We start from the raw sequence: 17,617 nt of genomic DNA, 5'->3' as shown, positions 1-17,617 counted from the left end.
TAGGAGACAAGCACGGAGAGGGTAAAGCTTATGGTAATCTTGGCAATGCTTATGACAGTCTAAGTGATTTCAAAAACGCTATTGAGTACCACAACTTACATCTTAAAATAGCTAAAGAAGTAGGAGACAGGCATGGGGAGGGTAAAGCTTATGGTAGTCTTGGCAATGCTTATAACAGTCTAAGTGATTTCAAAAAAGCCATAGAGTACCACAAATTACATCTTGAAATAGCTAAAGAAGTAGGAGACAAGCACAAGGAAGGTAAAGCTTATGGTAATATTGGCAATGCTTATGAGAGTCTTTGTGATTTTAAAAAAGCCACGAAATACTATAACCTACATCTTAAAATAGCTAAAGAAGTAGAAGACAAGCATGGGGAGGGTAAAGCTTATGGCAATCTTGGCGATGCTTATCATATACAGGGTGATTTCATAAAAGCCATAGAGTACCACAACCTATATCTTAAAATATCGAAAGAAGTCGAAGACAAGCAAGTAGAGGGTAATGCTAATGGCAGTATTGGCAATGCGTATTTCAGTCTGGGTGATTTTAAAAAAGCTATAGGGTACTACAACCTACATCTTAAAATAGCTAAAGAAGTAAGGGACAAGCGTGGGGAGGGTAGAGGTTATGGTAACCTTGGCAATGCTTATCACATGATGGGTGATTTTAAAAAAGCGATAGAGTACTACAACCTACACCTTCAAATAGTCAAAGAGGTAGGAGACAAGCATGCGGAGGGTAAAGCTTATGGTGATTTTGGCACTGCTTATCTCAGTCTAGGTGTTTTTAAGAAAGCAATAGAGTATTTCACCCTACATCTTCAAATGGTCAAAGAAGTAGGAGACAAGCGTAGGGAGTGTGCTGCTTATAACAATCTTGGCAATGTGTATCGATCTCTGGGAGATTTGATAAAGGCCAACAAGTTATACAACCTAATGCTAAAAATTGCCAAAGAGGTCGAAGACAAATCCTTGGAGGCAATGGCCTACTATTCATTAGGATGCGTTTTTGAGTCGGTGGGTGAACTGCCAAAAGCTTTTGAACATTACCAAGCTAGCATAATCTTATACAATTCCTTGAGAGTACTTCTAAAATCTAAAGATGAATTCAAAGTTAATTTTCGAAATCAGTATCAATTGGCGTATACGGCTTTGTGGAGAGTTCTCGCAAAACAAGGTAATGTGAATGAAGCCCTACTTGCTGCTGAGAAAGGACGAGCTCAAGCTCTGACCGACCTCATGGAGTCTAGTTTTTGTGGTGGAACAAGTCAGCACAAGGCACGCGATAAAGATTTAGCAGTTTTAAAGAGCGTTCCTTCTAACACTGTCTTTCAGGCAGTGGACATAGCTGACGTCAATCTTTGGGTTGTGTCCGAAGGAAAACAAGTTCAGTTAAGACAAAGTAAACTCAAAGGTTTTGTTTCAGAGAATAGTGGAGTTAGCCAGCCCTTTGAGTCGTTCATGCTCGGTGTATATACACAACTTGGTGTTCGTTCTAATGTGAGATGCGAGGATCGATCTTTGGATGCTCTGAGGGAAGGCCGTGTAACAGTGGATGAGAAAAATAGAGTAGACAATCCTCAACCTCCCATCCGAAAAAACCAATGCTTGAGGACTTTGTATGATATCGTTATGAAGCCTGTGGCTGACCTGCTTCAAGGGGATGAGCTGGTTATTATTCCCGATGGACCCCTGTGGCTCGCTCCCTACGCTGCATTGAAGGATGCTAATTCTAAATACCTGTGTGAATCGTTCAGAATCCGACTTGCTCCATCGTTAACAAGTCTTCGACTCATTGCTGATTGCCCAGATGATTATCACGAAAGCAGTGGTGCGTTACTTGTAGGAGATCCGTGGGTATCTGAGGTTACTAACAGCGAGGGAGAGAAAGTCCTCAAGCAGCTTCCGTGTGCTAAAGAAGAAGTAGAAATGATCGGAAAAATTCTGAATATCACGCCAATCACTGGAAGACAGGCCACGAAACGTGAGGTGTTGAAAAGACTTGGTTCCGTTTCCATAGTTCACTTTGCGGCGCACGGATGTATGGAAACTGGCGAAATTGCTCTTACACCTGATCCAGACCGAATATCTACTGTGCCAAAGAAGGAGGATTTTATTTTAACAATTGGAGATGTGTTGAGTGTTCAACTTCGCGCCAAACTTGTTGTGCTTAGTTGCTGCCACAGTGGTCGGGGCGAGATCAAGGCTGAAGGTGTGGTTGGCATTGCACGCGCTTTTGTGGGGGCTGGTGCTCGGTCTGTTGTTGTGTCCCTGTGGGCGATTGATGACGAGGCTACTCTCCAGTTCATGAAATGCTTTTATCAACACCTTGCAGAAGGTAAACCTACAAGCAAGTCACTGAACCTGGCCATGAAAACCCTCAGAGAATCAGATAAGTTCCACGACATCAAATACTGGGCGCCCTTTTTGCTGATTGGAGATGATGTCACTTTTGACTTGATGGCAAAGGAAAGAGAAAATTTGAATAGAAAATCAAATAATTGAGAAAAATTTTTTTCAGTTCTTAAAAGAATGACACAAGAACTTGGAAGGTTTCTCTGTTTTTAACAATTTTAGGCTATTTTTCATTGCTTTTTACGTTTTTGTTAAATGGAACTTGAGATGTGTAACTTTACTTTGATGAAAAAATAAAAAAAGACTATTTCATCATATTTTGATCAGTTGAATTATCTTTTTTTTTACCTTTACAAATGTATATGCTTGCGAAGAGAACTAAACGTAACGAGGCTTCTGTTATGAATGCCTAAAGTAGTTGAAGGCGATTACGAGGTTTCCGTTTTCGCCAAATGACACTCGGCCTTATTCCTGTATTACAATAAGTTGAATGGAAAACAGTGCAAAGGTTTTTTTCCTTGTACATAACCAGTAACTTGTCTACCTGGTTTTAATTACGTTTATATTCTAACCTTTGATAAGCGGAGAAAAAGTTGGCCGTTAAAAGAAGTTGGCGAGTTTTTTATTTCCAAACATTTGATTTGGAAAATTTGCAGCCGTATGTGAATTAAACTTGGATGGTTTTTCTACATTATAAATTACCTTGTTACAAATTGCGATTTTCTTTGAAAGAAAATGTGATTGTTTTCCTTTTTCAATCCATTTTTATGCAATCTAATTCTATCAGTGCCAAGATTGCCATTCTAAGCTTAGTTTGAAGAAGTAAACATCAGAGATAATGTTATTGAATTTACTGACCATATGTTAGAGACATTAGACCTACTTTTAAAGGTGCAGCCAGCCCATAGTCCTGTGTCAAAAATGACTTGTAAATGTTGAAACAAAAATTTAAATCTCTTCGGGAACAGGCCTCTAAGAAGTCAAAAGCTGGGTACAACCCTGGTTTTAATCAAATGAGTTTGGTTAATTTAAGTCCGTTTTATCAAACACGTATATTTTCGTTTTAAAGAACTACGACAGAGAGGTTAAGAATTGTCCATGAAATCTAAACAAGGGAACAGCGAAGCAGAGTTCGTTATGACTGAAATTTCCATAGCTGTGACTTTTAATGTATGTGACATGGAATTTGTTGTATCTTGTAAGAAAATATTTACTCCAGTTAATTAGAGAAGCAGTTGAAGTAACCATGTAGTCCTCAATGAGAATTAATTTAGGGAAAAGGTTCATGAACAAATGTAAATCTAGTCCGTAGTTGAAAAGGTTCAGGGCTTTGGGAGAAAACTTTCGATTTTTGAAAATTGACAGTTCAATTTGTTTGCATTACTTTAAATTTAACTTAGTATAATTTGAAGATGTCTGATAATATCTTTCTTAGATTTCAACAGTTTTAACTAAATATGCTTAGTATAATGTTGGCGTATTCCGTATGAAGTGTTTTGATACTATTTTTGTTTACAGTTGAAGATAATTGTTGATTTACCTTATTTTAGTGTAATCATGAACTCCCAAGTTCTGAAGAAATTCTCCCAACTGAAAAGAACGTGTTTCTTTGTTGCCTCATTCCGAAAAGTCGATGTAACATTACCTTTCTTGCAAAAAATTATCCTCCAGTTTAGATTTTCTGTAATTCTTATTGACTCAATGTTTGTCGGTCTCTTAATTTTGCGAGGAGAATTTAAATTATGATCAGTCTTGGGAGTAAATGGGTTTATTTTAGTGTCTCTGTTTAGCGCGTATTTTTCTAAATGCCTTGAACAATTTAATGCAGTTTCTATTGTACTTATTTTTTACTTCTTTGTGGAGGAGAAATATACCGTATATAAAATACAAAAACTGCGTCGATTTTCATTGTCTGTTTCCATATCCTAAGGATTCACGTCAGATGCAGAGAGAACAGATCCTCTGGGGAATTCAATGCATGTTTTGATATGCGCACGCCAAGTTGATAACATTTTCTGCTAACTGTGTACCAAATTTTCATGTTTCAAGCCCTCACCCACTTAACAAATTGTGTCGTCTCTTCGATTGTGTCTCTTCCACTGTCTATCGTTCTCCATACTGTAACACGGTTTTAAACGCCGACGGACGTGTTCATACTGTTACGTGTGCGCCTTTTTACCTCTTTTCTTTCACACGTTTTTACATCTTTTCACATTTGCGCATCCTTTTTTCTCCTTTCTCGTACTTTTCCTTTATTCCCAACTTTACACGCGCTTCTTTCATCGCCCACGACTTTATTCTTCTGCGCGCTTCATTAGACACTACTATCTCTTTGTCTGTTTCAGTCCTCATTCGTCTCAATCCTCGCGTGTCGTCAGGCTTCTGACAGCTCATACACCTCTTTACTTTTCCAGAGAAGTTATTATCATGCCTATTTGTCCACGTTAGGATGGTGTCCTCTTAACATCATCTCTAATAAAATCTCATATTTCCTTTCGACTGATTCCCAGTCCACAGAGTCTCTCAGTTTTAACTCTCACGTGCCAGTGTTTGCTCTCCTCAGTCCTCTCATCATAGTAGCAGTTATAAAGCGAAAGAGCTCCTTCTAAGTCTCGGCGACATAATCGGTGCATTTTGTTGAAAACGAGTCCTTCAATGCCCAAATTAGGGCTTCTTCTATCATCTGATTGGGAATGGATCAAACCCTCGCCCAGGGTCCAATCCAATCTCGTCCAGGCCAATCCATAGACTCCACTGAGTCGCTAGCCACCATCTCGGATATAGACGCAGAGAAGACCGTGGAAAAAAGTTTTGACAAAACAACAATCAAGAAAGGATAAGTTACTATAGTGTTTAGAGAGATAGTCGATGACAACTTCATAGATTCATCATGAGCAAACGCGTTCCATCGATTATTCGACTCCATGTGCCCTTGCATTGTAGAATAAATTCCTCAAATACGCATGCCTATACGCCCCTCTCCCCCCTCCCTTCAATACCACTATACATCCTGCTACTGCAACTTTTATCATTATACAGCACAATACAACATTGTACCCCTGAGTAGCGCTGTAAATCCGTAAAATGCGATAATTTCACAGCGCTTCAAAACAATATGTACCCCTAAATAGCCATATGCTCCCCTCTACCGAATTTTACATCCCCATACTGCGCTATATGAATAATTTCTGTACATATTTTCGCGCAAAATAAAGACAATTGTGTTTTTTAATCCTTCATATATTTTGCAACGCACGTGAATAATATTTATGAACAGCTTACTAAATTGAATGAATAGAGGGGGTAATAAAGAGCGTTAGCCCTTCGTCGAGGCGATTGCTAAGGGCTAACGCTCGAAACGTGAGCTTTCAATTTAAGTAATTAACTCAGATGATAATACTAACCTACTACCCTGAATTGAATTAAGTTTGAAACGAAGACTTATCGTGGTGGACGTAAGGTTTGCAAATTTGGGAATATCCCTTGGGTTATATTCTCAGATATCACCCGGTTTTAGGTGGAGGATATTCAGTCACTTGCTGAGTTTAGACCAATCGCGCACGAGCAAAAACAATTGATGGATCATAAACAGCGATACGTACTCCTAGATAGCTCTATACTTCTCTCTTCTGCAGTTCACATTACTATACAGCGCTACACAACAATATGTACCCGTAAATAGCCTTGATCGACATAATAGAATACATACATCGAAATGTTCCAGCCTCACGGGCCATGTTTTATGTCTATCTCCAAGGTTCAATAAATACTTGATGAAAACCTTTGCGTCGTTTAAAGAAAACACAGCATTTTCCAGCGCAATCATGACTCGTCTGACGTGAAGATTCAGAGATCGAGAGTTGATTACGGCTTCAAGTTTCAAATTCAAAAGGTGGGAATAATGTTTTGAATTCTTGGGTTGGACTCAAAAAGTCTGAGACAAAATCATTCATGAACATCGTTATCAATTCTGAATAATTGAAATTCGATTCACGTTTACTTTAGATAATAAATTTTACTCCCATTTTGCCAGTTATACAAAGAAATCAAGAGTCTGAGCAATATCCACAACAAGACACAATCACACACACGCGCATATCTCAGTTCTAAAAAAATAAAAAGATACATGACAGGGTTGACTCGAAAGTACAATTGGTATGGAGGTTCCGGGTAATGGCTCCTGCCAATACATTAATTGTATTCACCGGCGACCACGGCGGGGAAAGCTAGGGGACGGATGTTTTTCGAAACGGATGCGATGCGTGACTCGAAACTATTAATAATACTGTCCCATTACTTTCAGCTGACGTCTCGAGTGCACGCAAATCTAATAAAAGGACTGTTAAAGGGCTATGAAAGGAACTAGTCAAATTCAGACTCAAATGTTTACTCTACGTTCCAGTCCTTTTGTCAGCGACATCAGCTGACAACAGCCTTTAATGTACCTAACGAATTTTCTTAATAGCAACATTGAACATCAATGTCATTTAAGAATTTTTTGATAATTCTGAAATATATTAATGCTTAATGAAATATATCAAACCGAAAAATTTTAATAGCTTTTAAATCTAAAATTGTCGAAAGCTGCGACATTCGGATATGAATTACAAATTCTTTGAGGTCATAATTTAGGTCGGCAAGTAATTTTTCTTTTGGCTAGAGGTTTAACCTCTGCCTCAAAGAGAAATTACTTATCATCTGCCGACCTGAATTCTCACCACTCAATAAACGTAATGAACTCGTGTCCTCCTGCCGCCACAAAAACAAAGCGTTACTGCGTGACAATTGAACAAATAATTTTAACTTATCGCCACACCTATAATGCAAATTTGTAAAGTATATAAGCGATAGTTTATACATAAGTTAAGGAATTAAAGAGGACACATCGATTCTCTGTGACTCAGGGTTGCGTGCCTAGGTGCTCGTCAGACAGAACTTTTCAATTTGAGCGAATCATTTTGGTGATGTGAAGGGAAAATCTTGTTACTGATGATTCAGCGGTTTTATAATTATTTCGTTTTTTTGCTATTTTCTTTTGACTTTATAAAAATCTACTAAATAACCTTGGCACCTAGTGACGTTTTCCTCATTTTTCCCCTAAAACAGAAAAATACAAACGAGACAGGAAATTACTGCTGAAATTCCAGTTCTTAACGGCGGGTTATTTCTAATACTCTATTAGTGTGAGACGGGGCCGCCAGTGATAAATTCCGCTAATTTGCGAAAATTTAGCTGATTGATAATGACATAGTCTTCCCGTAGGTTTAGCAGTCTACAGTCTTCAGCTTATTTCAAAGCAGTTCCGAATGTTTAAGCTTTCGGAAGCAAAAATATTAAATTCGACTGTTCTGTAGAGGAAATTTCATTCTTAATTTACGTATTAGGTGTAAGATTAGTTCTGAGGGGTGTGGGATAAAAAATAATTTGGTCAATTAGTGGGTACTAGGGGAGGGGAGTCAGATCAGACACAAATTACAAAGGAATTGGGTCTTATTCATGTTTTTGATCGCCTCTCTATTTTACGAGGGAAAGCAAATCGATTTGAGATTTTAAATCTGATTGACTTTCTGAAGCCCCCCCTCCCCTCCCCTCCCTCCTCTATGAAAAGAGTAATGCTGAAGAGAGAGTCAATTTTGTCGCCATGTCACAGTTTTAAAATTGAGTTGAGGACAACGTAATTAAGTGAACTCAAGGTTAGGAACACCTTGTTAATTGCTGGCTGATAGAAATTGTTTACTTTTCATTTACTGTGTAAAAAAGAGTGAATTGAACACCGTCCGATAAAGAAATAAGACACAAATTGCATTGAATATAATCCGGAATGGGCTCCTGATACAATGAGGCACACTAAGGTATATAGACAGAGAAGTTATAGTAGCTGAAATATTCATTACTGCTAGAGTAACAATTCAACTTTTTTGGCTCATTTGAATACTTGCTGTCTTATTGTAGACGAAGGGAAAATATAGCTAGTAACTGACAGGAAATATAACTACTTTTGTTTACTTTTTCACGTCTAGACTTCGCATGAATACATGTATTTTCTCACGTTCTCTCAAAAATAAAAAGATCAGTTTGTTGATTCTGTATTAACACCCTGGTCTTTTGCATGGTCTTGAACTGCATCCAGCTACAGCCAGAGAGAAAACGAACGGATGCAATTCGCCGCAAAGAAACGAAATCATATTGAACACATGGGTGTATCCGGTAAGGACTTATTTTTCTTCAGGTTTCACCACAGTCAAACAAGTGATGTTTTATCTCCTTCCAAATGCTTTTATAACCTAATTCGTCATCTTCCTTTCATGGGCTTATTAGCGACTGACCATGCTAACAGATTCTTAAAAAGCGATTTACATGTTACGTGTCTTCCTCTTATCCGATCCTATTGGCTATCAACAAAAATACCAAATTAATCACGTGATTTTACCCCTATGAGGGAGACGCGATGGCGTAATGGTTAGTGCGCTGCACTCCGGGTCAAGAGGTCTGGGTTCGAAACCTGGCCAGGTCATTGTGTGGTGTTCTTGGTTTGTCGGTCGGGACATAGTTAGTTGAGGGGACCAAAGACCTCCACGACTCAAACTTGACACCAGTCTTTGTGAATCAGACCCTATCTCCAATTTTCCAGCTGTTAAGATTGCCATAGCATGATTGCTTTCAATTGTTGATATATTTGCATGCTGCTTGTGTAGATTATGTAATACATAACCTCCCACATATTGAAGACCAGCCTTCTCTCTCTCTGATAACAGAGTTTGGGTTGGATGATTGCTCCTACAACAAGCCTTCGTGGACTTGCAGTATACCAACATACTATCTGCCACCTTAGTTGCTAATAATGTTGCAGCATTGTGGGATAGTCCTGAAAAAAACTTTGTGGACTGCAATGGCACTTGACCACAATATTTTCCATAAAACTTCTCGATGTCCCCATTTTTCAAATATCCATCATAAATTGTTTTCAGCACGGTAAATTCATCAGTTCCCTCATCAAATTGTTTGAATTGGTACAAATTCAACTCATTCCTAAGGCTTGGTGCAAAAGCTCTGCCTCTGTTTACAGTCTGTATGGCATATTTTACAATTTCAGCAAGACTGCTTGGAGTGAGAGTCGTCCGTTCCTGTCTGTCGTTTTCATTAGGGTTATGCTTAGAAGCTCTGTGTCTCTGGTAGCCTCCTCTTGTCTTGTATTTCTTTTCACATTCACTACAAACGAAATCTGCCGATTGAACCTGTGGTAAAAACGATCACAAAGTGGTCTTGGTCATTACCGCAAAATGCATGGACATTTATGGCCTTCAAAGTTTATTTAAGCTTACGTTTACGTACAGTTTTGTCATCTAGCTCGACAGTATCTTGGCGATACAAAATTTCGCGTAGTTAACTTGTCAACGTTGGGTACGATGATCAAGTTGTTGTCAAAGAGTCGCGTATGGTACACTTAGGGTCACTACGGCCGAAATAGACCGAAGAATTCACATAGAATATACTTACATCAATCGCTGTAGTTGAAAAGTGTTTCTCGATTGCTTCATCCTCCTCTAACATGTTCAAAATCGTTTCAAAATCGTCTCCAAACACGAAGAGTTTGTTTGTAGTATCCGCCATCTTGTTTGTTGTGTGCACGGTCAGAGTCACGTGACGGGTCAATTCAACCTCGGCTGGGACTCTATTGTTTGGGCCTTTGAAGTTCGCCGGCTTTCCCAACCAGTCCCCTCTACTAACTATGGTCGGGATTAAGAAATAATAGTAAAATAATAAAATAAGATGAGATCGTAGCTATTCTGAGTCACTATGACTTGAGGTGGCAAAAGTCATCTGTTTGTGCTTATGTCATTACTTTAATGGAAGATATTCTTCTATTGTTGCCAGGTTGAAAATATTTATTTGAAAAGCAAAGCAATAGTTTTCTGAATTCAAAATCATTCCCATACATCTTAATTTTTTTTTCAGTGTGTTCTGCACTTGTAAGGATACCTCAAGGAATGGCTACAAAATCCACAGTGATCCCTCTCCTGCTTCCTGGCCCTGCTCCTCCCCCTCAGTGGCCTACCGGCGGAAGTGACTGGTATGGTGGAGACGAATGTCCTTGATAATCAACTGCAAACAGGACAAGTGGAGATGCCCACTCTTGTAGGTGCGGTAAAAGACAGTGGTGTCGTTGATGTTACACTCGAGGAAGGTGAACAGCAACAAGAAACTATTTCCAGGGAAGGTGAACAAATTGGTAAACACGAGATCGCTAAGGTGTTTTGCGATCGTGGTAGCCAGACGAGACTGCGTTCACAATCTATCTCTAGGGACGCAGAAAGTTTGAATTCACATTTCTAATTCCAAGTGAATAGAAAACGAGCGCAAATGTTTTAAACTAATTTTACAAAGCTATTGTTCATTGATCTGAGCTACGCTGACAGTCTCCTTCATAGGGGAAAGCAGTTTAAAACTTTAGCATGGAGGCTTCGCATACTCTTTTCTCGGAACTATGAAGTAACGCCGAGGAAGACTTTTTTGTTGATTGATGTACGTCTTCGCTAAACATTTTTTGGGGCTCATGTCATATTAATTAGTGTTCGCCTCTCCTTTTCAGATTTTCATTACCAATGCATATATGCCATCGTCAAAGGATTCTTTACAAAACGATTTAATCTAGTAGAGTATCTCTATCTAATCCGAAGAGCTAATGATAATTCTATCACTCCAAAAGACTCAAACCCCTTAACTCCCAAGATCTGATTGTTAATTCTCCTCTCTCGCTGCTACACATTTCCTTTTAACGAGCTGTTCAATCAGTTGATGTATGCATACGGTATTTCATTTTCGTCAAACGCTTAAACGTTAATTCATATGATCAAATTTATTTCAAACAGAGAACACAAATCAAGAAGAAAACGGCTTTATATGGAACATGAACTCGGTAGACAGGAAAAAATGTAAAAATAACAAAAATAAAGTATAGCTAATCAGATCGTATGAAAGTGAGAGAATAATGTTATGTGAAGCGCTCGAGAAGTATTTTAGTAATGTTAAGGTATGTGTATACGAAGTATGCTGAGTTTTTGGGAGATTTCCATTCCAAGCGCAGTCTGTTAAGTATATTTTGGTTGCTTTTGGCCTCGTACCAGCTGCAGGCATTGTAATTAACAACGTATGAATAAATGGGTTTAGTTTCTAAGGAAATTGTGGTGCTGCGTCAGTGAGGGGTACAACGAGATAATTTGATTTAATAATCCAACTGCACAAGGTTCAAATGACGCGAATATATATATGTTATTTGCCGGCTGGGAGGTCCGTATGGTGAAAAACTGTAACCGAGGTCTTGAAAATACTGCCCGAGGCCGTAGGGCAGCATTTTCAAGACCGAGGTCGCAGTTTTTCACCATACGTACCGACCCTTAGCCGGTAACTAACATATTTATTTTTTTGAAACTCGACGAAATTCTTTCTGTCAACCAAAGTGATTTGAGTGAGAAAAAAGAAAGGATTCATAAGTTATTCATCGGCTTGAGGTTGTGACCGACGTGTTTACTTAAAAATACTGCCCAGCCGGAAAAACGAGATATATTTATGAAAAGTGGCAACGAAAGTTGGGATGTACTTGGCGACTTACGAAAGCGTTATCGTGGCCCGTGGGCAGAGAAAGGAAAATACTGACCGGGTAAGGAACCAATCAGATTGCAAGATTCGTTACCGTGCGTCCGTGCCCTCTCAAAAAAAAAAAAATATATGTATATACCAAAAAATATGTGTACAGTTGGTTATTTTGTACTGTAAAAAAATCTGTTTAACCGGCCGGCTGCGCACGCTGCGCTTCTCTATCCACTTTGCTTTTCCTGCCTTATGAGAAATGAGCAGAAAGACTTGGCGGAAAAAAAGCAGTTGGATCATAAATAACCTAGTAGACTATTCATTGGTGTGTAGTATTTCCTAGTATTTTGACTCCTTGTTTGAATTTGACGAGCCTGTGGGGGAAGTCAAAGTACGGCACAGCACATAAAAATACTCAGGTATGTCACCGCCAGATAAAGAAAATCCGAAAAAATCACCTTGAATCTTATTTCGCAAGACAATCATCTCACGGCTGGAGCTTGGGCTGCCTGTGGTGTGAGTTCAGATAAGTTAAGTTTTTTTTTCTCTCAAGGTGAAGTAACGGGATATTTTCGTCCGTCTGAAAGTCATGCTCTTTTTCTGATACATGCCTAACAACTCACGTTCCATCAAGTACCATAAAAACAATGTCCGAAGTCCGCTAGAACATACCCAATCATTGCACTACATGAACATTAGTCAATTTTTTACGTGCTTGAATTGTATTCCACCAACCAAATTCACATTTACGCGCGCCCGGGTATTATTCACTATTCATGACTCATTTCCTCGAGAAATTTCACAATGTATCATCAACTTTTGGTTTTCCTGAGAATGTCACGCAATGGTAAAAACATCAGTATGGTCGTAAAACAAAAAGTGAGTCATTTGCATCCTGTCGCGGTCGAGTAAACATCTTTGGTGGCAGCGAGAAATTTTTAACACTTGCCATCCCCAGCTCGAAGCGTTGCTTCTAAGTTATCACGAGCTAAATTTCAGAGGAGTAAAATCAAAATATTCCTACGTCGTGAGATCACTAGGAAAAGAGTACCCTCTCGACACCGTTCGTGTTATAAGTCACCTTCTGAAGAACTCATCAAAATATCTTCGGTCTTGCAAAATTTTACAAATTTAACAGGTTCTTAAGGACGAATTCAACGCTGCATCACTGACGAAACGTCGTTTTAAGGTAAGCTCTGAAATAATTAATTAGACCAAGTGGATGTTTTGTCTCACCCACTCGCAGTGTTCCATCAGTAACATTGCCAGTTTGTATTAACAAAAAAAAACTTTTTACATTGTAAAATATAGACAATCCGATATGAGGCGTGGGGTCTTGGTTTCATATAGGTCTTTCAGCAAAGTGAGCCGGCAACAACACACTAGCCCATATGATCGCAGCAAGTTATGAAAATGTTATCGATCTAAAGTGCTGCGTCCCTGCTGACTCTATTTTTTTAGAAGAGTATTTAGTGAGAACCGAGACAACTGAGTGTTACGAGATAATCTGAAGCCTTTTTCCTTTTTATTTTGATTATAAACTACCGTCAACGTGTTATATCCTGTTCGCATTATAGAAATTGAAAGAGGAAGCAGTTGTCACAAACACATGTTTAGAAGGGAGATGTAAAACGCTCCTTGCTTATTAAATGATACAAAACTTGGCAGGTATTTTCAGTCAGAGAAAAATTTAAGGCGACAAATCAAAATACGAATTCTTTAACACATCATTTGACTTCTTTTGAAAAATTTAGGTTAAATTAAGAACACAGCGTAACTGAATATTTATCAGCACACCTGTAGAAAATGAAAAAAAGCTGAAATCCAGCTCGCACATAGATTTTGGAATAATCGATCGCCTTCTTTGCCCTTTTTTTTGTCCTACATAAATTAACGAGTGAACCACATGCTCCTCGTTCTTTTTCGTCATAACTCGAGTCGGAAATTTAACGAAAATTTGAAATGAGATTGCCTAATTGCATTTGCTTGTTCCACATAAAATCATGAGTGCACTACGTGCTACCCGTTCGTGATTTTCATTGAAGGCATTCTGGGTGGCGAATATTTATCTGTTAGTTTAGTTTGAAATAGCAGAAGGAAATAGTCCAATATGAAAGAAAGAAAACATTAGTATTAATCCGAGTCATTACGTTAGTGCCACACCTCCTGACTGTGGTGTACTCAAAGTTCTACGGAGCATGCCCGAAGGTGTTAGGTTTCAAAAACAACATGGCGCGGTCGGTAAGAAGTAAAGATCGTGTAGATTATCATTGCTTCTAAAGACAACAGGAAATATAAACCTGGGGTAAAATTATATCAAGTGGAAAGACTTGTCAGCAAGCGGAAATCGTCGAACAAAGTTTCGCATATTATCATGATAATTGTGCAGAGTTGCAAACAATGGACAGCTGATTTTATGACAAGCGTATTTGCGTGTACACTATAATAAATCACATTTGAATTACCTACCATAAAATACCTTGACAAATTTCCAAAGTGGCTACCAAAACAACGAAAAAAAATTGCCGATGCGGCGAGCCTTTTCTATATTTTTCGCCTTGTTGTGACATCCCTGGTGAAAATCTTTGAAGGATCTTTAAAGTTCCTACAAGATCTTTATGAGAACCTTTAAAGATCTTCAAAATTCTTTTTAAGATCTTCAAGGATCTTTCATTTTCTTGCTAAGATCTTCAAGGATCTTTCATTTTCTTGCCAGGATCTTCAAGGATCTTCAAAGTTCTTGCTAATTTTGCCAAATTAGACTTCGCTCCATTACGTGTCATTTCCTTGTAAACAATTTGCATTTAATCACGCATTCTAACCGCAATATCCAACCCCACTGGAAAAAATTTACACTAAATGCTACTGATAGTGAACTTTTAACGGAATTATCCCGCGTTTTAACTTTTTCTACGAATAAACTCGGCTTTTAACTACCTTGGACTTAATCAAATCGCGTTTTTATTCCTTGTAAACAACCTGCATTTTATAAGGTATTTCACACAAAGTGGGCAAAGTCCAGATAGGCAACAACCAATCAAGGAGCCCTCTCTCAAATATTATCCTTTTCTCTCGTGAAATGTATCTTCATTTGGTCGAGATCGCAATATATTCTTGGTTAGAGTCTATTGGAGATACAACAGAGTTTCAGTTTGCTTTTCGCAGTAAAATTACATGGAATTATATTTTTCAGGCATCTAACCGCAGACGAATAATTTTGATTTTCTCTCTGTTAGAGGAACGGCAGTAAGCGTGGTCTCTTTCGCAACTATTATTTGGTCTCATCACGCTACGCGCTCTCTCTCCGTCGAGGAATAGATGGCGTTGTGTGACGAGACCAAACAACTGCTGCGAAGGAGAAAACAGTAAGCGTGGCACCAATCCATTTTATTTTTGCTCGGAAGTATTTAGACAGTAGAGAAAAAAGACCACAAGATACCTGTGTGAGTTCAGCTAAATTACCTTTTTTCTCTCTCTCTCTGAAGGTGAAGTAATGCAATATTTTCGATCTTTTATAAAGTTATGCTCTTTTTCTGTTACAAAAATGAAAACATTAGGTACACAAAGTGTCCCATCTCATCCCACCCGGTCAAAAAAAATATTAACTCTTGCATGCTACGCATGCCTATGTTTTTACTTGGAAGTCAGAAAATTCACAATACACTAGATTAGTGTGAGTGACATTGGTGCACGACCATTACCTTGCTTTCTTGAGCTGTACTGGGAAATATTGGCACTATGACATTTCTATACTGCCGTAACCTTGGGCCAATATTCCCTAGTAAAGACTCGAGCTCGAATGGTTAGTAAGAAGTTAGTATGGGCTTTCGAAAAAATGATCTACACTGTTCATGCATCTCAGGCTATTTTGAATTCCAGAACAATTGATATCCTTGTTGCTCTACATTTCTTGAAATTTTTTGTACGTGAAGGCAGCCAGCAAGGATTTTATGATATTTGAAAAACAACCAGTCATGATTATCAGTATAATTAAAGGTAGCATCAAAGACAAATCAATTCTATATATTTCATTGTTCTTCCTGTCATAAGTGTCCAGTTAAACTAACTGCCAGCTGCACAAATATGGATGTCGGTTCAACTGGAGGAAATTGAATAAAAAACTTACATATTTGTAAGTTTTGACCAGTAATCCCTATTTAAAAATCAGATAAGAGAATTTTACTTTGGTTTTGTAAAAGTTGTTTCTTATGAGAAAGGATTCACCATAAACTCTCTCCTCTTGTGGAGACATGGTGGCCTTATGATTAGTGAGGTGGAGTCAGGGTCAAGAGATCTACGTTTGTAACCTGGCCAGGTTATGTGTTTTGTTTTTGTGCAAAATAATTTACTCTCACAGTACCCCTCTCCACCCAGGAGTATAAATGGGTACCAGAAATTCGTCAGGGGAACCTGATGAAATGGCAGGAGGGAAGAGGGAGGGAGGGGGGGTAACCATGGGGTGGACTGTCATCATGTCCGGGGAGGAGTAGTAGTACCTAGTCGTTTCATGTGAGGAATCCAGGATTATAAGCTCAGGGCCTGAGAAAAGTTGTAGGACCTGATAGCATCTTAGGGACGGACCATTAGATTTTTGATGCAGGATGGGGGCGGGTGGGGGGGGGGGGGTGTTGGGGTGTTGGGCAATAACCCCCGAAAAAAATCGAGCGAGGGCTCAATGGAAGAAAACAAATCGTGCAATTGGCAAACCCCCCCTCCCGCATCAACAATCTAATGGTCCGTCCCTAAGGTACCTTTTACATTATTCCAAAATTGGTTTCATCCCGGAATGAAATGAATTTCATACCGCGTTTACATGCAAGATAGTTTAGATTATAAAAACAAGTAGTAAAAACAAGTATTTACGTCCCTTTTCTATGCTTTCATCGCTCCTAAAGAGGATCCATACAGATATGAGTGTCGTACCGCGTTTACTTTATACAGGTACAAAAGGTCGTCCAAAATAAGTGTTTCGTTCTGGAATGAAAACCTCAATAAACTCATTCAGAAATGACTCGTTTCGAATAATTTTACTCTGGTATCATGTGGCAACCGGGATGAACTCTTTCTTGAACAAAACTCATTTCGATATCGTGTAAAAGGCCCCTAAGAGTTTTTATTCCCAGAGCATCATGCTTTGCTTTTCCGCCAGAACACTATAAATTTCAATAGCGTTGAAGCAACAGCCCGCTTTGAACTGCTACGCTGCCACTGAAACAACGATTAGTGACCACAAAAGTAACATATTGTGATATTGTCAATTCAACATAAGCAAAAATCTTCATACAGGGTAAATATTCATTTGTGTTGGTATCAATTATTGCGTGACTAGCTTCTCACATAACTGGGATAGGGGAAAACACAACGTAAATACCCAAGCGTAATATAATGACCGAAACAGCTTATTGGTCTTATGAAATCATAAATAAACTAGGTAAGAGTGTTATGTTAGATTTTTTTTACAAATTGTAGTGATTTATGCCTCGATATGTCAATAAAAGGTGGCGACAAGTAGGCACACCATGTATAGTTCATTGTCGCTAGCAAGTAAATTTTGTCGGACTTTGAGTTCGTCTCACGATAGAACAACACAATTACACAAGAAAATTTTTACAGTAACCTTATAACCATCCCTTTTTTTTAAAAGCTAGAAGCTCAGTAGATTCTGTCATTTC

General features: G+C 38.6%; 3 protein-coding genes across 3 annotated transcripts in view; 1 reads left to right on the top strand and 2 right to left on the bottom strand.

The window, feature by feature from the left end:
- The window catches only part of LOC136277912 (tetratricopeptide repeat protein 28-like), a 30,285-nt gene extending 26,056 nt beyond the window's left edge, over positions 1 to 4,229 (top strand). The window contains exon 8 of the mRNA XM_066160790.1: positions 1 to 4,229. This exon is cut by the window's left edge and continues 676 nt beyond it. Within this exon, the coding sequence (XP_066016887.1) occupies positions 1 to 2,507 (2,507 nt within the window). The 3' untranslated portion in view covers positions 2,508 to 4,229.
- Positions 1 to 17,617, bottom strand: part of LOC131783675 (uncharacterized) — a 205,270-nt gene that overhangs the window by 97,536 nt on the left and 90,117 nt on the right. The window lies entirely within an intron of this gene.
- Positions 8,774 to 9,968, bottom strand: LOC131770331 (uncharacterized). The gene is made up of 2 exons (XM_066160501.1): positions 9,855 to 9,968; positions 8,774 to 9,592 (listed from the first exon to the last, which is right to left on the bottom strand). Exons 1-2 carry the CDS (start codon positions 9,966 to 9,968, stop codon positions 8,774 to 8,776), a joined length of 933 nt encoding a protein of 310 aa, XP_066016598.1.

The sequence above is a fragment of the Pocillopora verrucosa genome, chromosome 13 (assembly GCF_036669915.1).
Source record: "Pocillopora verrucosa isolate sample1 chromosome 13, ASM3666991v2, whole genome shotgun sequence".
Taxonomy (NCBI): domain Eukaryota; kingdom Metazoa; phylum Cnidaria; class Anthozoa; order Scleractinia; family Pocilloporidae; genus Pocillopora; species Pocillopora verrucosa.
Note: the sequence above shows the minus strand (reverse complement) of the source record. Positions and strands in the feature narration are given on the sequence as shown.

Coding starts and splice junctions, on each gene's coding strand:
- LOC131770331 (XM_066160501.1), bottom strand. CDS start 9,968: ATGGCGGATACTACAAACAAACTCTTCGTGTTTGGAGACGATTTTGAA. Junction 9,593..9,854: donor TTTCAACTACAGCGATTGAT/GTAAGTATATTC, acceptor TTTTTACCACAG/GTTCAATCGGCAGATTTCGT.